Below are 27,642 nucleotides of genomic sequence, written 5' to 3'. Positions count from 1 at the left end.
ATCTCCTCATCCTCCTCTTGTACACCACCTGAAGTAGACAGTACTAGGCTATATGGTGGGACTTGAGCTACTGAATTCTTCACAGTAACCTTTTACATCTCAGATCTACAACGCAGTAAAATCATGTGCAATAATATCATAACCGAGCAATACCTCTTCAGGTCCTTGGAAGAACTGATTTAAGCTGTACTGGCTTGCACTAATAATCCAATGTTTCTGAACTCTGGTACAGTCCTATGCCTTTAGTGAGAAAACAGCAACATGCTAATATTTGTAAATGTGTTTCACCTCAGACATGCATCAAGATCGCAGTACTTGCCAAATGGCTCGATTTGCAGATGAAGTGATAAAAGGTACTATTTCTCAAAGTCAAAGCATCCAGGAATACTTCCTGAACTACATAGCTCATATCAAAAGCACAGAAGTATTACACAGTGTAACATGCCACACAATTCTGTTTGAAGCAGCCGCACAATTCCTAAATACTTCAATAAAAAAAGTGAAACGTGATGATCTATCTTTTCATGCCGACATAACTTTTGAATTTAGCACCTTTACATTTACACTTTTATGAACATACAATAGTCACCACATGGTACTTTTACCAAGGAGCTCAGCCTCCATGCCACTTTAAGTATAGCCTAATACCTTGACTCCAAGAACTTCCAAGATGGCCAGGTAAGGACAGAAAGGTCAATAAAGTCGATACATATGAGCTGTCTCCCTTGATGTTCACCTCAGGCATGAGACTTCCAGAATATGAAGAGGCCTTCCTTCTGCCCACTCCCTAACTCTGCACAGAGAAAGGTACTCAACTGGTACTACTCGTGGGTCCTGATTGGGATGGCCAAAAGCACATGAAGGGGAATCCCCGCTATTGACAATCAGTTATCAGAAGCAAAAACAGGGATTCCTAGATAAAGGCCAGCAGAGAGCGGATGGGGGCTCAGGAGATGGGGCTTTGGACAGATTCTCCCCAGGCCAGAAGTTCCATTTCCCTGCCCTTACCACAACCAGCCATCCAAGGCATGCTCTTGATTGGCCATCCAAAGTCCTAAGGAGAGCAAGTTACACATTAATACCCAATAATAATAATAATAATAATAATAATTTATTTCTTACCTGCCTCTCCCTTTGGATCGAGGCGGGGAACAACGTTAGTACAATACAGTATAACTCAGATATATAAAATTAATTTAAAAAGCATATAAAATCAATACAGCATCAAAATAACAATCAACAGATCTTAAAAATTATTGGTTTAACATTCATCTGGGTAGGCCGTATAAGGTAAAGGGCCTATAACCAAAATTTGCATGTGTCCCTCCCACTTTGCACTCTGTGCTTTTGCACTTATCATGCCAAATGCATGAGTACTCTTAATACCTCCTTGCCTTTCTTTTGTTCTTATGAGAAAATTACTCCACTAAATCATGGTCTTAAAAATAAATTCCCTCCAGTAAAATTTCAGCCTACATTCTCAAGAGAGTTCACCTGCCATCAGCTTTCCCCTATCCATCCTCCCTGCTACCCTTCCCAACCTTCCTTCTCCCTTTAGCTCAATTTATTTAAAGTATTTGGAAAGTTAGGGCTCAAGCGGGCCTAACAAGCCATTCCGTTAGTCCCCCACAGGATCAAGGCTTCTAATTCTGGTGTCTGGGTCCAGACAACAGAACTCCCAGATTACAGCAGACATCGAAGATAAAATCCCCATTTTATTTTCTTTGCATTGCAATAGACAATATTTGCATTTCAATCCTTTCTCTTCAAGCTACTCCCAACTAATACCACAGCCCTATTGACACATGATCCTTCTGTAGACATGAACATTACATGTGGCTGAGGACACACAATAACAACAGGTTTATCTCTGACAAACTGATTTTGGGTTTCGATACTTTATCTTATTGTTTCAACAGAAACAGATGAAGCAGAGCTACGGCAAGAACCACTATAATAACTACTATGGAAATTTGCAACCAACATCTAAACATGCCAGAAAGGAGGTTCAAACCCATAGCAATTAACCATATATACAGTATATTACCCACAATGGAGTAGCTGACCAATTCCTAGAAGGAGGAGGAGAGGAGGAGGAGTCAGGAAAGTCAGGATAATGTTTGTCCAACACTGCTCATTAGTATCAACATTCCCAGATTCAGGCACAACATGTTATTCAGTGATCTGCACTCATCCCAGAAACGCAGTAATGGTTCAAGCCAAGGGATCCAATAGGATTTGTGAGTGGGAATACCATCAGAATTTGGATAATTCTCAGTCACAAAACACCATAGAAATTGTGTTGGGATAGCACAGCCAACCTTGAGCATGCAAGGCCCACTCAGGCACATATGCCATATGGTGAACCACATTGCTGAGAACACCAAAGAGATGGCAGGCGAGTCCCATTTCCTGAGTGGAACTCTGGTCATGCTTCTTAGAATCCAAGTACATGTTGACCAAAGTTATTTTATAAACATCTTAGACTATAATATGGAAAGAAGATTCTTCCAGAGGAGAAATGAATACAGAATTCTGAGAGAGTAAATATTCTGTTTTATGCATGGGGATTATACAATTCCACACATGAACAACTAAAAGGATAACTATTCAATCTGTATCATGTTTTGCAAATGCCTCTCTGCATTTTTGTATGATACTGTTTAGTACAATCCTTTATTGCATTAATCAGACATTAGCACAATTTCTTTATTCACCCTGGGACACTGTCAAATCTGACATTTAGTATAGCTACACTACAACTGCTTGGTGTACTATCTTCTTAACATCAATGATGCACATTTAAAAGTGTGATCGGAGTATTGCCCTATTTCATTCTGTACCAGAATATAGATTTCATGGAAAGCAGACTAGCTGCCAACTCTTATTTCAGAGAACATGAGATGAAAATGGTGTTGATACGATACAAAGGGTGTTGACAAATATGCATCTACTCAGTTCTAGTAAGACTAGACAGAAAAAAAGTTGGATGAGCCTATACCTGAAACTACCACCATAGCAAATGTCCTAAGGTTAATAAGGATAAAGGGACAGACGCTCACACTCTGGCACAAAGTACACCCTAGCGGCTACCAACATATAAGCACAATAACCTGGTAACCATAATAAAGAATAATTGCTAGATGCAGATGATGTTCTTTCAAAGATTTTGTTTTTAAAAGAGCACTGGCATTAGTAAGAGAATAATTAGTGCATAGAATGAAGGAGTGGCAGAAACTGAAGTCTTATTTATTAGATGCCCCAGGAAAGAAACCTATGATATGTATGATTTTCAAAAATTACTTGACTGTTGTAATTGTCAGAAGAGTACGACTGAAAGGCACCGACTCTTTAGATTTAAATGCTTCTAGAAATAGCAAAATCCAGCACTTTGCCCATGTTGCATATACATGCTCTTTTAATATAGCATTTCATCTTCTGAATATGAAGTTTTTAAACACTTGCTTTGAGAGATGCAAAATTAAACACAAATCAATATTAACAAAACTAAATACTGTATTTTTTTAAAAAAAAATCTCCTCTCTTTCCTGGCCATCCACCACCACACATCCATGATGATCAAGTTTGCTGTGCACGGTCTATTCTATGGATTATGTAACACACAAAAGCTATGCCTTCAAGCTTATTTTATTACTATTAAGGCTTCCACTAGGTGCTCAGGTGCAATCTTATCCAAACACAAGACAACCCTTTACATAGTAAACAATAGAATTATAACTGCTGGAAGGCATACTCAAACACTTTTCTTGTAACTATAAGTTTAAAAAGGAAAGGAAATGTAGGTCGCTGGTGTCTGAAAATAAGGCAAGGCAAGCTTCAGTACTTTTGAAAACTAGAGCCAAGAAATCTAATCTGTTTCAAGAATTCTTACTAGACCCATAATTTTGATCTGCGCAAGAAATTTTCCTTTAACATTACCTTAAGGGCAGAAGAACTTAATGTGCTTTATCTATGTTCCTTTTCACATAGTTAACTGAGGTGTAGCATTAAGACATGTTTTTAAAGAGGATATGTTATACAGGAGAGTTTCCCAAGTACCCCTCTGCCACGCTGTCCTTCAATTACTATATATATATAAAAAATTAAATTAAAGCACCACTTTTATTCTGACCTGATAACCTAACAATCTTATGTCAAATCTTTACAATAATACAGCTCATGTTTAATTAACATTTTACTTCTGGAGACTATTTCTTCGACTTACATAATAAAACAAATTATCCTAGCATTGCTTGGAATTCGTGTAAATCGTTAACATGCACACATTGCTATACTAAAGCATCAATTCAGCAGTACATGGAGAAGCCTACTTCTGTGCAACAGATCTTCCTTGCTGGATTGGGGTGACTGAGAACAATGAAAACTAAAAAAGGACAACTTAATAAAATCTTAGTAAGAGTAATAGTACACCAGTGTAATGTAACCATAGCTTGTTTGTATTCCATTAGGTATGCACCCAAGTATCAAAACGTAGGGCTACACCCAACATTATGTGAGTGGGCTTCCACATGTGCAACAGGAATTTCCCTCCATCTCGGCACATGCCCAAAATTACCTCCAGAGGGTCTCATAACCCTCCAGGATAGATTTGGAAGGCACAAAGAGGGCTGCGTGGAGGCGAAGAAATTTGATCTGTCAATGATGTCCGTTCCAATAGTGAAAGGACACAATTTGAAACAACCCATGGTTTGCTGGCCTTAAATAATTCTCTGCTGGCATATGAGCTAGCCGTAGGCAGCATCTTGATTGTGGTGCTGCGCCTTTGTAAATCTCTTCCCACTATAGTACCACAGGCAACAACCCTGATAGTGTTTCATGCCTATGGAAAACATAGGGCGACACCCAACATTAAGCGTATTTGCTTAAGTAAGCACTTGCTGATGTCAAGGCATAGACTTCTTCATTTTGTTTTATGGTGGATTTTGATCTCAATTTTAATTGTTTTAATGATTTTTTTGTATATTGCTCTGGAATTTCTTCATGAGTGACAGTATATATTTTAAATTCATTACATAAATAAATGTCTTGCTTTTACCACTATCCACAACTGGAAGTAATCAGAGCAGGAAACTCTGCAGCAAAACTTTCTGTTTCCTGTAAGGCAGTGAACAGGGTGAACAAGAAGAGTTTTGCAAGGGACTGTACTAAAAAGGCAAAGAAGGTATGAGCTGGGGATTTCTGAGGAATGGAACACCCAAGAATTAAGAAAAAATATATTTTCCAATACAAAGACAAAACAATTTTAGTATTTATTTATTTATCACATTTATATACCGCCCCATAGCCAAAGCTCCCACTTTACTTTATAGATACTTTATAGATGTGCAAAATGCGGCGGCAAGATTGATAGCTGGAACAGGAAGATTTGAGCATATAACACCGATTCTGGCCCGCTTGCATTGGCTGCCTATATGTTTCCGAGCCCAATCCAAGGTGCTGGTTTTAACCTATAAAGCCCTTGGTACCGCAGTACCTGACAGAACGTCTCTCCCGACATGATCCTACCCGTACACTGCGCTCAACAACTAAGGTCCTCCTCCGAGTGCTTACTCCGAGGGAAGCTCGGAGGATGGCAACAAGGGAGAGGGCCTTCTCAGTGGTTGCCCCCCCGACTGTGGAATGATCTCCCCGATGAGGCTCGCCTGGCGCCAACGTTGTTATCTTTTCGGCGCCAGGTCAAGACCTTTCTCTTCTCCCAGGCATTTTAAGCAGCATTTAATAACGTTAAGTTTGTTTTTAATGGACCCCAGAATTGTTGTTTTAAATGGATACTGTTGTTGTTTTTATACTGTTTTTATGTTTTTTAAAAATTTTGTGTACTTTTAATGTCTACTATTTTTAATTGTTGTAAACAGCCCAGAGAGCTTCAGCTAGGGGGCGGTATATAAATGTAATAAAATAAATAAATAAATAAATAAATAAATAAATAAATAAATAAAAAAATATAAAGATCACTGGCTTCTTGGAGGTTTTCTCTATGGTTCTTTATAGTAACAAATTATATTTATTCTCTTTTCCGTAATCTGATGAAAGACTTTGATAAATATTATTGGTTAGAACATTCAATAATTCTTTTACTCTCAGAAGGTGGAAAAAAGAATAAAGGGATCTACTACCATGGTAGGGCTAGAATGATCGCCAAGGTTCTTTCTAACTCCATGATTCTATCATCTCAATCTTCCATATGACTAGGCTCTTCTCAAATTCAGACATTTTACACTTTTTTCACACTACTGACCTAATTAGAAGAAATCTGAAAAACATTTCTCCAGAAATACCGAGAAGTAACGCCTTTTGGTAACGCCTTCTGTTTCATGAGACATTATTGCCATTTTTAGAATTAAGACATTATTATAATTACTAATACTATTATTTATACACAGCTTAATAAAATATCTAAGAAGTTCACATATAAATATTAAAAATCACTTAAATACACCTTTGAAACAATTTCAACTGCAGTAACCATACAAATCAAATTAAAATTACACTATCAAAATAATTCCAACAATACAAATCAATACAAGAAACAGTAAGATGCAGCAGCACATGATTAATATTGTAAATTTGGTCCTTTTTAAGCTCAGAAGAAAGCCAGAGAAAGCATGGGTGAACAAGTGAATTTTCAGGAGGAGTTTGAAGCATACCACATTTTTTTTTGCATTCTGAACTGCACGGGGGAGAGTTTTGAAGAGTGGGTGCTACTCGTTGGTAGCAAGAAGGCCCGCCACCTTCAAGAAATTACATGGTGATATTCTGTTGGGTGCAGAACCACCAGCAACGCTTCCTCTCTCAAAGTATTAAAAGGCAGCTGGGTATATATAGGGGAAGGTGATCTGGTAGATATCCTGATCCCAAGTTACTGACATATAAAGCCCTAAACAACATAACCTTGCAGAGGAGACAGCCTATGAAGCGTGGACTAAGTATTGCATCTGAGATCTGCTGCCTTAGATAAACAATAGTACTGGCTTAAGTGATCATATACAGACATATTAAGTTGCCTTATACCAAGGCAGACCATTGGTCCAGCTAGCTTAGTATTGTTTACTCTGACTGGCAGCAGCTCTCCAGGATCTCAAGTTCTGCTGAGATCTGGAAAGTCCTGCAAAGGATTTGCTCTACCAGTGAGATAAAGCCCCTCCTGAAAGGTGACAGGTCACCTGAACCCTACAGAAATGACTTGATCATATCAGGCTATCTTATGCCCATACAGTCACAGTCCAATATAATAGGGATATCTTATCAGTAAGAAGGTTCCAATATCCCATTCCCAACATACCCACTACAATTATTTTGACACAAACATATAGCCATATTTTGTATTGGCAACTTCAGCAGTTGGGCACATAATTTAAAGGATATTTTGAGTAATACCTTAGATCAATTTAAGATGCAATGTTATAGAAGTGTATCCATGCTCTGTTACAGAATGAAGTTCACTCAAAATGAAACATTACATGAAACTCAGTCCCACCAACATCCCAGGCATGCCTGATAGGTACATGGGAGAGGGCCTTCTCAGTGGCTGCTCCAAGGCTCTGGAACTCCCTTCCAAGGAAGACTAGGGCCGTAGCTAGACCTAAGGTTTATCCTGGGATCATCCAGGGTTCGCTCCTGCCTGAGCACTGGATCCCCTGTGTGTCACCTAGATGAACAGGTTTGACCCCTGGACAATCCAGGGATAAACCTTAGGTCTAGCTACGGCCTAGGCTAGCTCTCTCTGTACTACACTTTCGGAGGCAGGCAAAAATGTTTTTGTTCTGACAGGATTTTCGAACTACTCTGAACCTGTGTAATTGTATTGGATTTTTAAAAAATCTATTACTGATTTTTAAAAAAAATGTTTTTAATTTTATTGCAGGTTTAATTCTATTTTAACTTTTGCAAATTTATATTTATGTTTTAATTTATGTTTTTGTGAACCTCCCAGAGAGCTTTGGCTATTGGGCGGTATAAAAAGGAAATAAATAATTGTACAAATTTTAATCTTGTAAATCGCCTTGAGTCCCAGTACTGGGAAAAAGGCAGGAAATAATAATAATAGTAATAATAATAATAATAATAATAATAATAATAATAATAAACACAGTTCAATATATAACCATATTACCAACAGTGCCAGTTAGATCTAGATATTATGAAAACATTCATTTAAAAGTTGGAGGCTTGTCAATTGGAAGTCTAGGGTTTCATTAACAAACTGGAACTAATTAATACTTCATGGAGACTCTACATTAAACCATATTACAGCATGTGTAAAAGTGATATTTTTATGCCAGCAAGTTGTTTCAGAAAGTTGCTAGAGGGGGAATTTTTATCCATAAACAATTACTGTTATTATATATTAATATCCAGTTTTCTTGGCCATGTTTACAACACATTCTCACATCAGACAGGATGATTCATATATTTATAGCACAGGTAGGAAACCCTTTTGGCTCTGAGGGCCACATGTTGTGATGGGCTGGGGGCTGAATATATATACACACACACTCTCTAAAAGATCAGATTCACAGTTCTGAAGTGTGAAGCAACTCAGAACAGTCACTAGAGGCTCAAGCACTTTTTATCAGCTTTGGTTTATGTCGATTGCAACCCTACCTGAATGAAAGTCTGGCCATAGTTACCCACGCTTTGGTAACCTCATGTTTGGTTACTGTAATGAGTTGTACATGGGATTGCCTTTGAAAGTGGTCTGGAAACTACTTCAGCTAGTCCAAAGTTGGGCTGCAAGACCGTTAACAGAGATGGGCAATTCTGTCATATCGTATCTACTGGCTCACAGAGTGCTTCTGGGTCCAGTTCAAAATGCTGGTTTCGACCTTTAGAAAGCTGGACTAGATAGACCCTTGGTCTGATCTAGCATGACTGTTATGTTCTTATCTGCAAGTTCACCTTCTCCTACATATACATTAAATGAACCTTGAGAATTTATTATTTTATTACATTTCTATACCGCCCCGTAGCTGAGGCTCTCTAAGCAGTTTACATTAAATTGAATATATGAAGTTTAAAAACCATTTACATAAAACACAAACAGTATACACAACATATATTTAAAAAGAACCTTGAGCAATCAGCCATAACCATAAGACAAATCCAGGAACCATTAAAAATTCATCATATGCAGCCAAATGTCTGAGAAAGGTCTTAAACTGGCACCGAAAAGGTAACAATGCTGGGGCCAGGCAGGTCTCATTAGGGAGACCATTCCACAGTTGGGGGGTTACCACTGAGAAGGTCTTCGCCCTTATTGCTGCCTTCCAAGCCTCCCTTGGAGGAGGCACCAGGAGGAGGACCTAAGATGCTAAGCATAGAGTACAGGGAGGTTCATGTCAGGAGTGGTGGTCCAACAAGTATTGCAAGTCCCAAGCGGTGCAGGGCTTTATAGGTTAAAACCAGCACCTTGAATGGAGCTTGCAAGCTTAGGCCAGAATTGGTCTTATGTTTTTGGAACTTCTCCTTATTACCAATCTGACCGCCACATTTTGCACAAACTGCAATTTCTGAACCATCTTCAAATGCAGCCCCAAGTAGAGCACATTGCAGTAATTTAACCTGGAGGTTACCAGAGCATAGACAACTGAAGCCAGGTTATCCCTGTCTAGATAGGGACATAGCTGGGCCACCAAGCGAAGTTGGCAGAAGACATTGTGCGCAACTGAGGCCATCTGAGCCTCAAGCGACAAAGATGGCTCCAAAAGAACTCCCCAAACTACTAATCTCTTCAGAAGCTCTGATCCAGGCAACTCCACCAAGTGAAGAGAGATGGATGGCTACATGGAGAGGGCCATCTCTGTAGTGGCACCTTGGTTGTGGAATGCTCTCCGCAGAGAGACTCACCTGGCACATACTTTACGGTCATTTCAGCACTAGCTGAAGGCCTTTTTATTCCCCTAGCCTTTTAAAATTATGGTCTTAAGGCTGTAAATTTAAATTCATAGTTTTGATCTGTTGTGATTTTTGTTTTTACTGATGCTGCATAACTTGATTTCATTTTTTTCTACTGCCAACAAGAAATTTTATGCTGCAATGTGCTGTTTTTGTGATTATTATATTTTTATTTTTTATGTTTTGTGAGCCTCCCAAAGAACATGGATATTTCGCAACCTATATAGGGTGCCAAATATTTAAAAATATACAGTAAAAAGCAACACATACACATATGCAAAGGGTTAAACCACTTGTTTAACATTACACAGTTTGTCCCTAAGGTTACAGAACAGCAGATTTAGATTAAATGTGTTGGGGGGGGGGGATAGGGTGGAGAATCCTAATGATAAAAAATTAAGAACCTGCAGTGAAGGCTTAAGTTACAGAACATCCTGCCACATCAGGAGATAGAAGTAGATATCCTATAGATTTACTTTCATCTGATACACCCTGTGGTGTAGTGATTAGAGTTTATACTAGGACTGGGAAGACCCAGGCTCAAATCTCCACTCAGTCACAAAACTCACTAGGTAATCCTGTGCTAGTCACAATCTCTCAGCCTAAGAGGGTTGTTATAAAGATAGAATGGAGAGAAGGGGCCTTATATGTCACCTTAAAAGGAGGAATGGTTGGATATAAATGATTAATACTTCTTCAATGCTTCTGCTCCTCTAAGATAGCCCCTAATACAAGTCCTTTAAAATCTACAATGATAACTTTAAATTGCTAATTACATTTAAGCATAGAAGTGCTAATTAAACCCCCCAAAATTAACAATGCATATTTGACATCTAAATTTTAAAAACAGCCCAAAGACCTTATGATCAGGAGTGATCCTTATCACACTTAGAATGAGAATAATCAACACCACCAGAAGCACAACTGGAAATTCGGCTTGCTTATGTTTTAGGCATTGACAAATCTTACAACATTGGGAGAACAGAAACCTAAAATTGGTTGTTGGTAGACAAGAGATTTTTCAGCTCATATTTAACATATTACATAATGGGGAAAAGTAGGGAGTGTGTTGACACTTAATTAACAGTACAGCTTAAAAGTTCAGTTAATTTTTAGCGCATTCGTGTGTTTTTACTAACTAGATAGGCCTTAGTTCTCCTGGGGGAGGATTCTGCCCACCAGAAAGACAGTTGCCCTGGTCCCTGGCTCTAGTTTAAAAGTCAGCTACTATCGAAGTCAGAGGCACCATCTAGCTGGTGTTCGGCTATTTCATTTTATTTATTTATTTATTTATTACATTTTTATACCACCCAATAGCCGAAGCTCTCTGTTGATGAGTGAACTGTGGTAGGAGATGTAGCAGTTATTAGGAAGGATTAATTTTTCCAGTGGTTAACTTTAATATAGTGATTTATATGGGAGTGGGCCTGTTCAGTAGACACCTTAAACCATGGCTTTAACCATGGTGAAGAAGGCTTATGGTTAAGGCCATAATTTAGGGTGTTTTCTGAACAGGGCCACTGTGTAAGTCTGAGTGACTGTGGTGGTTCTGAACACTGGGGCAGGGATGTGTGCCAGGCATGTCACACCACACAGAAGCAAGGTGACTAGTAAGATGGAACATCATATGAACCTAAGAAGAGCAAAGGTAAATCAGATCAAAGGTCCAGCATTCTGTTCCTGCAGTGGCCAATCAGCTGCCTGTGGGAAACATCCAGGAGTGGTAGTGAACCACACCATAAGAAAGGAAAGGAAGTTTGGAGTGTATCAGTGAGACTAGCAACAAAATGTTGTAGTGTGGAGTGCTCCTGTGCAGGGTTCCAGCAAGCCAGCCATATCCACCTCCAGGATACTCCATTCCATCCACCCTCTATTTTCCCCTCCCAAGAATCAGACAGTATCCTGAGCACAGTATTCTAGGCGGTTTCTGGGCGAGGGGTAGGGGTGGGTGGTTTAGGGATTATCCCTTTAGTGGGGAAGGTATTATTATTATTGGCAAACATTAGGGTTCCCTTAAGTCTGCTGATACCTCCCTCTTATGTATGTATGGTGCCGTTTGGCTACAAAAAGATCCACTCTCAAGGAATGAGTTTGCTATTTGTATATATTTATGAAAGGATGAGCAATAGGGGTTCTTCAGCTTCCCAAAATCTCTCAAGGCTTTAGTGAAACTGGAAAAGAGCAATTCTAGATTGGTAGGCCTAGTCCCGCCTACCCATTGTTTTCCTTGTCTTGCATTGCAAAGTTTTGGAAGTAACATAGAAAAAACTATTCACTATGTAAACTAATTCGTATAATAGTACCCCATGCAGACCTAACCCCCAGGATTAGGGCATACTTGAAACTCCAAACACAGTTACCGCAACTTATGATTTCTTGAACAGCTTCTAGGCTGCTGTTCTATGTAAAACTCCCAGGGTGCCCCCTCAAAGGGCATCCTGAGAATTTCAGATTTCGGGCTGGCAGGGTATAATAGCAGCTGCATCCCTTGCAGAACTACAGCATTCCCCACACAGGCCCTTGGGCATACCATGAGTAATTAAACCAAATCTGCTTGATAAAGACATGAAGAATAAAGAATGTAATAAGTTTAACACTACTTATGCAGTATTTTACAATATGTAAATTTTAGAAATATGCAAGATCTCTGTGAGAAAGGAGATGCTTTCTAAATAAAGCATTCTCATTTGTTTTTACTTATAATTTATGGGATTTTTACCAAGTTATTCTGATCTGACCAGAGTTATCACAAGCTAACACCAATTACAAGGCTGATATGTTGTACAGATAGTGACCACAGTCTTGCCACAGATATCTTATACCCTAACTGTGTACTATATTTAAACAGATAGAAACTACATTGAACAGTCTTCATATCCCCTTATAAATCTGATTGTGGAGTCTAAAACCAATATTCTTTGTGGCATATTAGCAGCTATCCCTAGCTTTCAATGTCTACACACTGAAAACAAGCATTCAAAGAAAGGGATCAACAGATCCTGGACTTGCAATCAAGCATAATCATTATAAAACATAGCTGCTATCTGAGGGGGAAATATACACATTTCAACCAACACAAGCAATGCATATTTTTACATTAAATAGACTTCAATCTTTCCCGTATAAAAGCATGCTGAACCAGATGAGATATTATGATTGTCTTTTAAAAATTCAACAAGCTTATTGACACCAAGTGAACGTTTTATCAAGCATAACGCATTCTAATCTTTTGTGAACTTCCATCTTTGAACTGACACCTTTAACGTACTGATGATATGTAAGACTAGGTAATCTTGCTGGATTTGCAATTAGTGAGAGATATGCCCACAGCACTCAGAGAAGAACAGTCATACTGATAACATTTAAATAGTTTTCAACATGCCCATCCTAGAAATCAATGGACTCTAAGAGGGCAACTGATTATTTCTCCACATGCTTCTCAGATACGCATTAAGCCCAATGGATGCTTTAACAGCAAAATGCATAAATGCTAAAGAAAAAGAAAAAGAAATTACCATTTTAAACCAAATGATAGGGCAGTTTGTGGGAAGCATGCATTCTGTGTGGCTCAACATTAAGAGTGGTTTCTAAAACTGTATAATTGCCATTTGTCTTTGTTGGAGTTTCAAAATAAGTTATTTAAATGCCATTTGGGAGAATTTTCTTCCAGTCATTTTTAAGGTGAAGCTGGCAAGCATTATGAGAACCTTCTGGAAGATAAGGTATATTGTCAAAAACACCCAATACTTTTTGGATTGTTCATGACACATATTTGTAGACAACCACCACCCCTTTTCAAATTGGGGCAGCATGCATTGTGTTAGTTCCAGTTATAATTTCCAGCTGTGTCAATGCTTTAAGAGTTTAAAAGCAGGAAATCCAAGAGGAAATTCCATCGTCAGTTCCCGGAGTTTTGTAACCCAAATGTTCTTCCAAAACAGAGCTCTTACAGGAATCTGGGAGTGTTTGCTGTAGCCTTACCTCATATCTTCAAGTAAGTCACATTCTGCTTGATGTTTGGCTTGAAGTTTTGTCATCTGTTCAGTCTGAATAAGTTTTAGCTCTTGAGTAATTTTCACCTAGAAAAAAAGCCACACAGTGAAAGGTGTAACTTTAAATACATTTTATTCCTTTTATGACAGTCACGGTGGTAAATTATTATTTTTGTTCATTTCTTTGCAGTTTCACTGAGCTTATATAGCTCACTTTAACATAGATCTCTAAAGATCTGATTACCATGGCCTGGCACTTTCAGAGGCACACATATGTCCACATCTCAGTTCTCTGGGAACTGCAGAGAACTTGTGGAGTGGGTCTTATTTCATGCTGAGTTTTGGAGCAGTCACACCAAAGGATAGTACAGATAAGACCTCCCTTCTCCTGCACAAAGCGGAGTAGGAAACAGTTCTCGGTTTCACTGAGCTTTGGAGAAAGCAGAAGATGCAAGTCCCCTGCACCTCTTCTACATGCTCCCAAGCGTAGTGCTACATGATACACCACCCTTTTCTCTTCCAAGCCTTACTGGAAAGGAGGGTGGGTCATATGTTTGCAAAACATTGGAGGCAGAAATTAATCCACCTGCCCCAGTGCAACACAGTATCTCCCCAAGTCCTCTAGCACATACGCCAGATTTGGAGGAAGGCTTGGAGGAATGCACAAAAAAATGTTTGACTAATGAGCCAAGCCAAAAGATGTTGGATCCTTACTCTTCCAATATCCTCTAATTTATAAAGTTTAATCTGTCAGTTGTAGTAACTAACATCAGCAGCCTTCAAAGCTTAAACCATTATTTGCCAAGGTGGCATCATTTAATATAACCTGTTTGAAATGAAATCTATATAATAAAAAGATCTCTGTGATTTAAGTGATACCACAATCAATGTTTTCAGACAATTAAACAGACAAATAACAACAACAACAACAACAGCAACAACTGAGGTTTAAGCTTTAAATTGCTGGATTGTCATCTTATTGACAGGTCATATGAATATGGCTAGGAAAAAACAAGGTGTGAGACAAATCCCTCCACCACGTCCTCAGAATTCAAGGATTCAGAAAATAGACTCAGAGATTGCTCAAAATAACTATAAAAATGCAGACAACGTGGACTAAAATAAGCCTTCTTTTTGTATATTCTAACTAGTATCTATTTAGCCAATCTAATCAATATTACTCTACCAATATTAATGGTGTATTCTACTATAATGCTGCATTCTACTATAATAAGGCATTTCCTTCTTCTAAAAATCCAAATACAAACCCACTTGTAATGATAAAACTCTGCTAGAAACAAGAGTACAAATACTGAGAAGGGGTAAAGAATCTCCAAACACTCTAATACTTCATCAATATGCGGATGATACCCAGCTCTACCTTTCCTTTTCATCAAACCCAGATGAGGCAGTGACTGTTCTGAACCAGTGCCTGGGCACGGTAATGGACTGGATGAGGGCTAACAAACTGAGACTCAATCCAGACAAGACGGAGGTACTGTTAGCGGGTGGTTCATCTGTCCGGCGAGGTGATGTTTGCCCTGTCCTGGACGGGGTTGCACTCCCCCTAAAGGATCGGGTCCGTAGTTTGGGGGTGCTCTTGGATCCAGAACTGTCACTTGAGGCACAGGTGAACTCAGTGGAAAAGAGCACCTTTTATCAGCTTAGGTTGATATACCAACTACGCCCTTATCTGGACAGAGATAGCCTAGCTATAGTTATCCATGCTCTGATAACCTCTCGTTTGGATTACTGCAATGCATTATATGTGGGGCTGCCTTTGAAAACGGTCTGGAAGCTTCAGCTGGTACAAAACAGGGCAGCCCGTTTACTAACAGGGACTGGCTGGCGAGATCACATTTCGACAGTCCTTTTACAACTTCATTGGCTGCCAGTCCAGGTCCGGGCCCGATTTAAAGTGCTGGTATTGACATTTAAAGCCCTAAATGGTTTGGGGCCAGGTTATTTGAAGGAACGCCTCCTCCCATATGTACCTACCCGGACCTTAAGATCATCTACAGGGGCCCTTCTCCGTGAGCCCCTGCCAAAGGAAGTGAGGCAGGTGGCTACTAGGAGGAGGGCCTTCTCCGCTGTGGCACCCCGGTTGTGGAACGAGCTCCCCAGAGAGGTCCACCTGGCGCCTACACTGTACTGCTTTCGTCGCCAGCTGAAGACCTTTTTATTCACTCAGTATTTTAACACTTAATTTTAACTTAAATTTAAATTTTACTGTTCTAACTCTGTATTTTAATCTTATATCAATTTTGCTGTGTGGTTTTATCCTGGTTGTGCTTTTTATACTGTATTTCGTATTTGTGCTTTTAACCTATTGGTTGTTTTATTATGGTTTTAATTTTTGTGAACCGCCCAGAGAGCTTCAGCTATTGGGCGGTATAAAAATGTAATAAATAAATAAATAAATACTTAGCATGTTTAATAGTACAATTAAGGCCAAAAAAAGTTACATTAATTAATACTATTACAAGACGTGCTTGAAACTGCAGTCCTTAAATACAATCATCTGGATGGACAGCCCACCAGATCAAATTCCCATTCTTAATAGTTTCACTAAATAGAACATTTCCTGAATTATATCAGTCAAACATACCTTTGTTTATGAACACTACCCTAGGTTTTCTTTTATGCTGATGCTCAGCAGCGTAACAGAGGGTAAATTGTCTCGTTATAGGCATCAACACCAGAAATCCTCAGAGATATGAAATTGTAACTGTTAATCTTTATTTTAATTGAACATCATGTTGAATTATATCATCATACAGAGGGGGGAACACGACCGTTCTTGCTATGAGAAAGTGGACCCATAGAAAAAAAGGCCAACAAAGTCCTCCCCCTTCCTTCAAGCAAAGCAAAAAACAATCCAAAAAGCAAAGCAACTGCCCCACCTCTCCCTTCAATCCCAACTCTGAAAATATCCCCCCAGCAACAAAAATGCCCCAATCCTAGCACCGCAAGAGGAGACAAGTTGTTCTGTCCAAATCTTTCCAAAACAAGAACAAAAACCACCAGCATGCAAGCCTAAACGGTTTTAAACAAAAATAGAATCCTGCAGTTTTTTTTTTAAAAAAACAACAACATTGAAAAGCTAAGCGTGTTTGAATTTTATTCGAATAGCACATGAAATAGTTCACCAAGTATAGCGTATCCATATAATGGAGATTAAAAACTCCATGTGAAATCAAAACACAACACACAATGCATAAACATGAACAAAAGGAGCGCAAACTAGAATGATCTTTAACATGAATAAACCTCAGCTTTCCTGGCAGAGCCCACCCTTAAAACAGAGAGGCAGAGAAAAGCAACCTTAGCCCCTCCCCCAAACATGTCAAGCTATCTGGTCCACTGGGAAGCCTGGCCTTTTGTTTACACAATTCAAGCACCCCTGTATACCTCACCCATATCTCTGCTCCCTTCTAAAATACACACACACACACTTAAATAATATTTATATTATGCCATCAGTGTGGATACCACTATAGAGTACAAGAAAGCAGGTCCTTGAGATCCCAGTATAATGCCTTCAATGAAAGCACCACAATCCCTCTTCAAACCTTACCAAGAGAATTAATTCAATTCTAGTTCCTCGCAAACCCCTTGAGTCACAAACATGACCACTCATTCCCTTTTTATATCAGCAATGCTAACTCCACAGACAAAACCTCCATATAGCTCTAACTACCCCACCCACATCCCAGTCGCCTGTACTGAATTCCTATAAATAGCTCTTCAATAAATTTCCCACACACCAATCCAAGGCCTTGAAGTGACAATTCCACACCAGTGTCAACACAGAAGTCACAGAAGACACTGCAACACTCCCAGCCCCACAAAAGAAAAAAGCCTATTACCTCTAGCCACCAGAGCTCTTGAATCATATTTGAATCAGACAGCTCACCAAGCTTTCGAACAACCCAAGTTGTCAAAGTCAAATTACGAAACCTGATTACCACAACAAACCTTCATTCCCCAGTGCTGTCATCTGTGCTCATTTCTTTTTCCTGCCACCAGGAAACATATCTATTGCATCCAGTACAAATCTGGCTAGATCCCAAACTTCTAAGATATAAGGAACTGCCTTATATGATTAGTCCATCAAGCCCAATACGTCTACTCAGATGAGCAGCGCTTGTCCAAGGTACTTTGCTGTGTGCTGCCTAGTATCTTTTAACCAAACTCCTGAGGCCTCATACATGCAATGCAGCTGCTTTATACCTGAGCTATGGCCCCTGCTAGCATTCTGCCCCACAGTATTTCATGTCCCAATCCATGTGACCCCAACTTACCCCATAATAACTGAAATAATACCAGCCCTCTGCTCCACAGCACCCAAAGCAGATCAAGGCATCCATGCAATTAGCAGTGAGGACCTCAACCCTCTTACACAACAACAACAACAATAATAATTTATTTATTTCTTACCCGCCTCTCCCTTTGGATCGATAGCTTGCATCCCCCTACTCCTTCCATTGCAGACCATCTCTAATTAACCTAGCCCGCCTCCAACTTCCTCTACAGCTAGCATCATCCATCTAAAAATTGCTCCAACCATGGTGAGCCAGCCTCAAACTGACCGCAATATCACTCGCCAAACCACCATGACTGACCATCACAGCCCTCTGCCACTATTGCAGCTAACCTTTCTCCATCATCTCACATCCTGACACTACACCATTGAAGCATGCCCTCAAAGTCACCGTACAGTTCCCATTGCAACCTTACTCCATTTTTTCCTCTTCCATGTTGGAGCAGCCCCCTAACCCTATGCTACTGTTGCAACCAACCCATGTATACCCCACTGCAACCTACCTCCAAACCCCATACATACTTCCCCTTGCAATCTGCCACCAACACCCCACCGCACTACAACGGCCAACCCTCCAAAAGCTCATGGCACTATTGCATAACACCGTGCCCTCTACCAATGCCCCTTACTCTTATGCAGTCAGCACAGTAGCACCCTGCCCCCATTCATCCTACACCCAACATCACAATACTGAAAAACCTCCCCATTAACACAACTCCCCCACCGCAAATGACTGCCTTTCTCCACCCTCTAATGAAGACATGCCGTGCCGCCACCTTCAAAACCATCCTTTTTATACTTCACTGCAACCTGCCCCTCCAACCCCCTCCTCCCATTGCAATCGGGCTCCAACCCCCCAACCCCTGCGTCCCACAGCACCACACCACTGCTATACCTAAGAGTCCTTCCACCAATGCCTCCTTCACCTGCTGCCCCAATGTACTAGGTGTTCCACGGCACACCTCCTCCTCCTCCTCCCTGCAAAGGCTCCGTCCCCACACAACCACATGCCACCTCCCTGACCTATGCCGCCACTACCACAGTCCACAATCCCCGTGGCTGGCTCCACCCCACCCACAGGAGAGCCCACAGCCAACCTTCCTGCACCCTCCCCACCATACCATAGGCAGCCTTATGGATCCCCTTTCCACCTGCATCCCTTTAACGTCCTGCGGCTTACCTGGATGCTGACCTGACACACAGCGATCCACGGGGGTCCTGAGCCACACCTGCCTACCTCCTCTCCCCCCCGCACACCTACTGCCGTAGGGACCCCCACCCCACCCCCACCAGCATCCCTGTGCCACCTTTGCCACCATCTCCGCCCTGCCCATGCCTCCAACTTCACGGGCACCTCCTGTTGCTGCCCCCCCCCGTTGCCACCAGCCGCAATGCAACCTGCCTCCCTGCCTCCGCGCCCACAGGAAAACCCCACTAGCCCCCCCCCCGCGTTTCTTCCCGTGCCACCTTTTGCAATGGTCCTCCTGCATCCAGTCTAAGCCTCCCCAGAGCAGGGCAAAGCTCTCTCTCCCCCCTCCACACCTCCCTCCCTCCCGTCGCTCCACCAGACAGCCTCGCCCCCCCTCCCCACATATTATCCCTATAAACCGCCTTTGTAATCAGACCCAGATACAGTCGTTTCTCCCCCCCCCACCCCCAAAAAAACCCTCAAATCCCCCCTCCCCCCACTACCACTTACCATCCCTCTACGGCGACCAAGCCCCCCCTCATTTTAGGGTGCTTCTTCTCCCCCCCTTCCCGCCGCCCCCTTTTTACCTCAGTTCCCACCATGGCCGCCGCCGCCGCCCCCTCCTCACACAACTCCCCACGGCTCCCCCTCACCTTCCTCGGCGGGGGCTGCATGGCGGCGGCGCTGCCGCTCTCGGCCTCCACATCAATCCTTCCCCCGCCCCAAACGGCGGCGGCGGCGGCGGCCACTGCTGGGAGCCGAAGGGGAAGCGGCGGCGGCGGAGACGCCAGCCCGGTCTCTGCAACAGCAGCGGCCAGTAGAGCGAGCAGAGCGAGCGAGCGAGCGAGAGGAGAGGAGAGGGCGGGGGCGCGGCCTAGGCGGGAAGGGGGCGTGGCTTCGGGCTTCGTTTCCACCGCCTCGGGCCAGGACAGACGGTTTTGCTCGCGTCAAGGAGGGAGGGAGGGAGGGAGAGAGAGAGAGAGAAAGCGCGCGCGCGCACGCTTGGCGCGTGAGGGAAAGAGCGAGCGAGCGAGGGAGGAATTCTCGCACCAAGCGCGCGCCGAACGCGGGGTGGGGGGGAATGCGCGCGAGACGAGAATTGAGCGCCTGAACGGGAGGGTGGGGGGAGAGGAGAGGATAACTCAGAGAGGAGGGAAATGAGGCGCCGCCGCCGCCGCCCCTTTCCTTCCACCACACACGGCTCCTCCGCCCGCCCGCCCGCCCTGAGGTGGGGTGTGTGTGGCTGAGTTCGGACGACACACTAATCAACTCGGGCTGGGGGTGGGTGGGTAATAGGAACAGAATGGGAACAACCGTTGATTAGCGTGTCGTCCGAACTCAGCCTGCGTGTGTGTACAGACGTGTTGAGGAAGGAGAGGATGGAAGGCGTATTTGGTCCTCTTCATGGGTGGAAAGCTCCCGCAGTTCTGAGGGAAAGGAATGGAGGATGAGGAGGCGAAGTGGGAGGAGGAGGAGGAGAAGGGCCACGCCTCGTCCCTTCGGAAGGCGGGACGGCGGGCGGGCGGGCGAGTAGACAATGCGGCGGCGCTCGCCTCACGGAGGAGGGTTCATGCTTCGCGGAGTGTAAGGCGTGGGAGACGTTAAACTGCTCCACCTGGTTTTAAGCCCCGCGGTTGGACTCGCGAGAATGGAGTAACGTCTGAACAAGGACACGCGCGTCACGCCCGTGACAACGAAAACCGACGCAATGCTATGACTTTATACAAGAAGAAGCCCTACAACTCCCAACGTTCCCAAGCCAACGTGGCTCGGTGAGGAATGCTGGGAGTTGTATGGGGTTTTTTTCTTCTTGTCTAAACACACATAGGATTGCACCCGAAAACGGACTTTTCTTCTCCCTTTTGTGGCTGTGAAATAACCGCAATTCCTTCCCCACGCCCGCCAATTCAGACGATGTTTTATACACGAGGTGATGGGGGGGGGAGGATAAACTTGCGCGTGGTGACGTGGGCGCGGAAAGGACGGGATAGGATGAGAGGAGAAAGGGGCGGGGCTTAAAATACCTCAGCCAAGCCTCTTGCGCGCTCTGAGGTCTACTTTGACTGACGGGGAGGGGAGGAGCCCAACGAGGCGCGCGCCGACGCTGTCCCGCCTCCCTATCGGCGTGCCTGCGAATCAGCTGTCTGGTGAAAGCAAGCTTAGCTGCTGCCGCCCTCTAGTGGCAAAGGGGCTCAAATGCAGCAGGTGGTAATTCAGGCCCAAGCAGGGCTGTGAATGCATTCTGGGTTAGTCAGAACCAGGCAAACTCTGAAGTCTATCAATGACTACTAGTCCTGGTGGCTAAGTGCAACCGCCAGTATGAGAGGCAGTAAGCTGGTATACACCAGTTGCTGGGGAACATGGGCGGGAGGGTGCTGTTGCACCCTGTCCTGCTTGTGGATCTGTGATCGACAGCCGGTGTGAACAAAGTGCTGAAGTAGATGGACACTTGGTCTGATCCAGCAGGGCTCTTCTTAGGTTCTTAAAGTCGCTGTCCAAGCTGCTGAACCCATTTTGCGGATAGAGGTTCAGCACTTTGGATAGGTCCTTTAGAGTTCTGACTGAACCCCGGAATGGATTTGCAGACCCTACTGAAATGGGAGACTCCACTGAGGGCAAGTCATATTTGATGGGGCCTTGAGTACATGCATAGGATTAGAGTAGGATCCTATAAGAGGTTGCTTGGAAGTACCCCTCCACGGAGTTCAGGTAAGTACGTTGGAATGCAGAACCCTATATTTCCTATATCGTAGCTTGGGGGTTCTTTTAGACCCATCATTGTCACTGGAGGCTCAGGTGACCTCAGTGGCACGGAGTGCCTTCTACAAACTCCGCTTGGTGGCCCAGCTACGCCCCTATCTAGACAGGGATAACCTGGCTTCAGTTGTCCATGCTCTGGTAACCTCCAAGTTAGATTACTGCAATGCGCTCTACGTAGGGCTGCCTTTGAAGACAGTTCGGAAGCTGCAGCTCGTGCAAAATGCAGCAGCCAGATTGATTTCGGGAACCAGAAGGTTTGACCATATAACACCTGCTCTGGTCCACTTGCACTGGCTGCCTGTATGTTTCCGAGCCCAATTCAAGGTGCTGGTTTTGACCTATAAAGTCTTACACGGCTTGGGACCACAATACCTGACGGAACGCCTCTCCCGACGTGAATATACCCGGTCACTACGTTCAACATCTAAGGTCCTCCTCCGGGTGCCTACTCCGAGAGAGGCTCGGAGTGTGGCAACGAGGGATAGGGCCTTTTCGGTGGTGGCCCCCAGACTGTGGAATGATCTCCCTGATGAGGCTCGCCTGGCACCAACGCTGCTATCTTTCCGGCACCAGGTTAAGACTTTCCTCTTTGCCCAGGCATATGGCGGCACATCCTAATTACCCACATGTTTAGTTTTTAATCGGCTTTTAATGCTTTATGTGTGTATGTTCTGTGTTTTAGAGTTTTAAATTTTGTATACTTGTTTTTACCTCAATTTTAGAATTTCTGTAAACTGCCCAGAGAGCCCTGGCTATGGGAGCAGTATATAAGTGTAATAAATAAATAAATAAATAAATAAATAAATATTTACTTGGAACTAAGCCCCACTAAGAGCGTCATCAGATGAGCGTTTTATAGCACACTCCTTACTGGGCACTCACGGATTTTTGCAGGTCCTTTTTGTGGCATTACACCCCACAAGTCAGTTCCCTAATGTATGTCTAGGATTTGAAAGTCTATTGTGTTTAGAATGTGTTGACCTGAGTGGGTGGAGATTGAATATCTTAGGAGTGGGGAGGACGATAGATAAGGGGATGACTTAGGGGTGTTGTTTTAGGAGTACTTTGGTTCGAGGGAGAATTAGAGGATCAGGATAGAGAGGGTTGTCTTTTGAGTGTAGTGTGCAGATAGTCAGTGGGTGTATATTAAACAATATTAAACAATCCTGATAATAAAGTTCAAGAGTGAAGGTGTGAGAGAAAGGAAAGCGTGCATGAGAAGAGAGAAAGGATTGGATGAGAGGTTTTAACAAGGGTCTGAAAAGTTTTATTATGAAACAAAGTTTGGGAACATTGAAATAATTTTTTATTCAGTTTCTTTTACTACCACAAAAATCCCACGTGTCTCCTTGGCATTTATCATCTGCAGTTATATACAAATAACACACGTTCTGACATTAATTCACCATCAGCACATATAATTCACAGTGTATTGTTTTATTCCTGAAATTATTCCTGTTTAACTCCTTTCTCCACATAGTTTGTAGAAAGGTGGTGTTTGTCCCTCACCTCAGGCTCATAAAGTGGTGGCGCTTAGCTTGAGCAAGGAGTGTCCACGGACAGGCCTGTGGTAAAGAGCCTGTGTTGTGGCACTTTTCACGACGCCGTCTGCCTCCCACGCGTCTCCCTCTCCTTCTGCTCATTTCCCCCAGAAAATCCAACTTTTTTGGCTGTAGCAAAAGGTTCTGCAGCGGGATAAAGACACCAACTAAACGGGCCACGTGGTCGCTGTTTGCATCCTCTTTCTTCCCTGTGTGAAGGAAGAGGAAGGCCTAATCAACACCAAGCAGGATATTGTGTGATGAAAGGTATATAAAAGGCAGGAGCCACACCAAGCACTGTGAAAGCGGTATGTGTCAATGGGCCCCAACAGTTCTCAGCGCACTTCAATACCTCTATAAAGCAGTAGTGTGCCTCCTGCCTTTTATATGCCGCTTTCATAGTGCAATATCCTGCTTGGTGTAGATTAGGCCGAAGCTGCTCACCTCTAATGTGGGACAGAAAAGCAACAGTAGGGAAATGCGTTTCCCCCCCTGTCTGATGACGCTCTAAATGCAATGGGACTGACTCCCAAGTAAGTGTGCATAGAATATCTACTTAGTCTGAGATGGAGGGGATTGAAATGTCCTGGTGACTTGAATTCTAATGTGGAAAAACTGCTTGGAGGTCTCAAACCTACTACTTGCTCCAGGTCCTTCTCCATCCTAACAATATTCTCTCGCACGTACACACACACACACACACACACACACACACACACACAAAACTGGATTTCATTTATCATGCTACTTGATAAATTCAGATTTCCACCAAGGACTAAAACCTGAAAATTCACTTTTTGCACTGGAGAGGTATAAAGATCTGTCCACACAGTTCTAGCCTGTTGCAGACCTGGTCTCTACATGCAGCAGCAGAAGATGGTAAGATGCTGAGGTCATAAAGTGGGCTGAACCATGGAGGAAGCGGGGGGGATTACATGTTTTTGGAATCGGCTCCTACAGTGGAGGCTGGTGGCTCCAATTTCAGCGGGGCTGTAAATCCATTCTGGGTTTCAATCAGAACCAGCCAGGACTCTAAATGAGCTATCCAAAGTGCTGAACTATATTGGGTATAGGGTTCAGCACCTTGGATTCACAGCCCCACTGAAATCTGAGCCCCCAGCCCCCACTGCTTTCCTACCTTTAAAAAGTGATTTTGATAATCAGCTCCTTTTCAGCCATGTGTAGAGCCAGACATGGCTTCTTATAGGGTTTTGATGAGCACAATTTACTGAGGTATTTCCTGAATCAATATAGGAACCAGATTGCAATGATCCTTCTGTATTCTCTTCTCAGAATTTTATGATGTAGATTTCAAAAAATATATTTTTAATGCAAACATTAAGGAAAAGTGTTCAGACATGGGTATATGAAAGGTATCTTAGTGAGACACACACACACACACATATAAAGGCATTATACTAAAGGAAAATGCTTGCAAAAATGTGCATATTAGGCAATTGAGTGTCCAAACTGCAAATACTAGGAAAGATTCACACAAACATTCATAAGAATTTTTATGCAGACTTTTTTAAAAAAAATAGTTGCAAACTGATGCGGAAATGGGATCGAACAAACTTGTTTATTCGTTCAGTCGCTTCCGACTCTTCGTGACCAGCCCACGCCAGAGCTTTCTGTTGGCCGTTGCCACCCCCAGCTCCTCCAAGGTCGAGTCTGTCACCTCCAGAATATCATCCATCCATCTTGCCCTTGGTCGGCCCCTCTTCCTTTTGCCTTCCACTTTCCCTAGCATCAGCCTCTTCTCCAGGGTATCCTGTCTTCTCATTATGTGGCCAAAGTACTTCAGTTTTGCCTTTAATACCATTCCCTCAAGTGAGCAGTCTGGCTTTATTTCCTGGAGCATGGACTGGTTTGATCTTCTTGCGGTTCACGGCACTCTCAGCATTTTCCTCCAACACCGCAGTTTAAAAGCATCTATCTTCTTTCACTCAGCCTTCCTTATGGTCCAGCTCTCGCAGCCATAGGTTACTACGGGGAATACCATTGCTTTAACTATGCGGACCTTTGTTGTCAGTGTGGTGTCTCTGCTCTTAACTATTTTATCAAGATTTGTCATTGCTCTCCTCCCAAGAAGTAAACGTCTTTAAGGAGAAAGTGAGAAAAGCTGACATTGACACATTCGTCTATCAGTACCTTCTTGTCAGAATCTCCCATCAGGACCGGTAATGTGATGTTCTGCCCCCTCGCCTCTATGTAGGACAAGTTGATGGAATAGTTCGTTCATTTTGTTTTTTTAAAAAAACCAACACTTGCTAGATGTCAGGATTTCCTACTGGGACTGTTTGCTCTTATAGCAGAACAAAACCGAGTGTGTTTGTGCCTGACTAATTGTCCACAGTGACTTCTGCTAGGCAGCTTTTTAAAGAATCTTTTGAAGAGCATCAGTGAATGATTTATAAAATACAATGACACATTGAAAGCTAAGCTACGTTCTGGCAAGGCTGTGAAGAGCCACTCCACAAGATAATGGAGCTACTCAATCAATTGTTTCATACGCAACCCTGTCCTTCGTTCGATAGGGCAAGGGTTTAATTTATTTATTTATATTTATTATCTAAAATATTTATAAATTGTTTTCCTGCCCCAAACAGCTCCTCAAGGCGATATGCGACCTTTACAACAAACCAATCAGATTAAGAGCAGAGCAACTCAACTTTGAAACATCCAGAGATTGCAACAAAACCCATCAAAAATCAGCCAAAATAAAACAATCTTTACAGAGGAGCTCTTTGGGGAGAGTTCTTGTATTCGGTGTGCTGCCATAGAAAAGTTTCTGTCCTGTGTCCACGCCAACTTATCCTCCCAGTCGTGGGACCTATAAGTGAAAAATATCTAACATAAGAAGTAGCATACAGGGTCAGGACAAGTCCACCTAGTCCAGCATTCTGTTCATACAGTGGCCTACCAGATGCCCCAATTTATTTATTTATTACACTTATATACTACCCCCATAGCCAGAGCTCTTTGGGCAGTTTACAGATATTCTAAAATTGAGATAAAAACAAGTATACAAAATTTAATTATTTTTTTTTTAAAAAACACAGAACATACGCACATAAAGCATTAAAAACCATTACAACTTCATTGGCTGCCAGTCCAGGTCCGGGCCCAATTCAAAGTGCTGGTATTGACATTTAAAGCCCTAAACGGTTTGGGGCCAGGCTATCTGAAGGAACGCCTCCTCCCATATGTACCTGCCCAGACCTTAAGATCATCCACAGGGGGCCTTCTCCATGAGCCCCTGCCAAAGGAAATGAGGCAGGTGGCTACTAGGAGGAGGGCTTTCTCCGCTGTGGCACCCCGGTTGTGGAACGAGCTCCCCAGAGAGGTCCGCCTGGTGCCTACACTGTACTCCTTTCGTCGCCAGCTGAAGACCTTTTTATTCACTCAGTATTTTAACACTTAATTTTAACTTAAATTTAAATTTTACTGTTTTAACTCTGTATTTTAATCCTATATCAACTTTGCTGTGTGGTTTTATCCTGGTTGCGCTTTTTATACTGTATTTCGTAATTGTGTTTTAAACTGTTGGGTGTTTTACTGTGGTTTTAATTTTTGTGAACCGCCCAGAGAGCTTCGGCTATTGGGCGGTATAAAAATGTAATAAATAAATAAAATAAATTAATTAATTAAAAAACTAAATATGTGGATTAAGATGTGCTGCCATATGCCTGGGCAAAGAGGAAAGTCTTAACCTGGCACCAGAAAGATAGCAGCGATGGCGCCAGGCAAGCCTCGTCAGAGAGATCGTTCCATAGTCTGGGGGCCACCACCGAAAAGGCCCTGTCCCTCATTGCCACACTCCGAGCCTCTCTCGGAGTAGGCACCCAGAAGAAGACCTTAGATGTTGAACGTAGTGACCGGGTATATTCATGTCGGGAGAGGCGTTCCGTCAGGTATTTG

At 42.7% G+C, this 27,642-nt stretch overlaps 1 protein-coding gene across 2 annotated transcripts in view; it reads right to left on the bottom strand.

Moving 5' to 3' along the window:
* FCHSD2 (FCH and double SH3 domains 2) overlaps nucleotides 1-20,170 on the bottom strand; it is a 169,564-nt gene extending 149,394 nt beyond the window's left edge. Inside the window, exons 1-2 of one of the 2 annotated variants that reach the window (XM_063127236.1) lie at nucleotides 20,074-20,170; nucleotides 13,897-13,994 (exon numbers count right to left, since the gene is read on the bottom strand). In XM_063127236.1, the coding sequence (XP_062983306.1) occupies nucleotides 13,897-13,994; nucleotides 20,074-20,094 (119 nt within the window). In that variant the 5' untranslated portion in view covers nucleotides 20,095-20,170. The remainder of the gene's footprint in view (nucleotides 1-13,896; nucleotides 13,995-20,073) is intronic. The other variant, XM_063127237.1, reaches the window with a different exon arrangement.
* Nucleotides 20,171-27,642: the final 7,472 nt, after the last annotated feature.

Source organism: Elgaria multicarinata, chromosome 5 (genome assembly GCF_023053635.1).
Source record: "Elgaria multicarinata webbii isolate HBS135686 ecotype San Diego chromosome 5, rElgMul1.1.pri, whole genome shotgun sequence".
Taxonomy (NCBI): domain Eukaryota; kingdom Metazoa; phylum Chordata; class Lepidosauria; order Squamata; family Anguidae; genus Elgaria; species Elgaria multicarinata.
The sequence above is the reverse complement of the archived record's forward strand: the minus strand, read 5'-3'. Positions and strand labels throughout refer to the sequence as shown.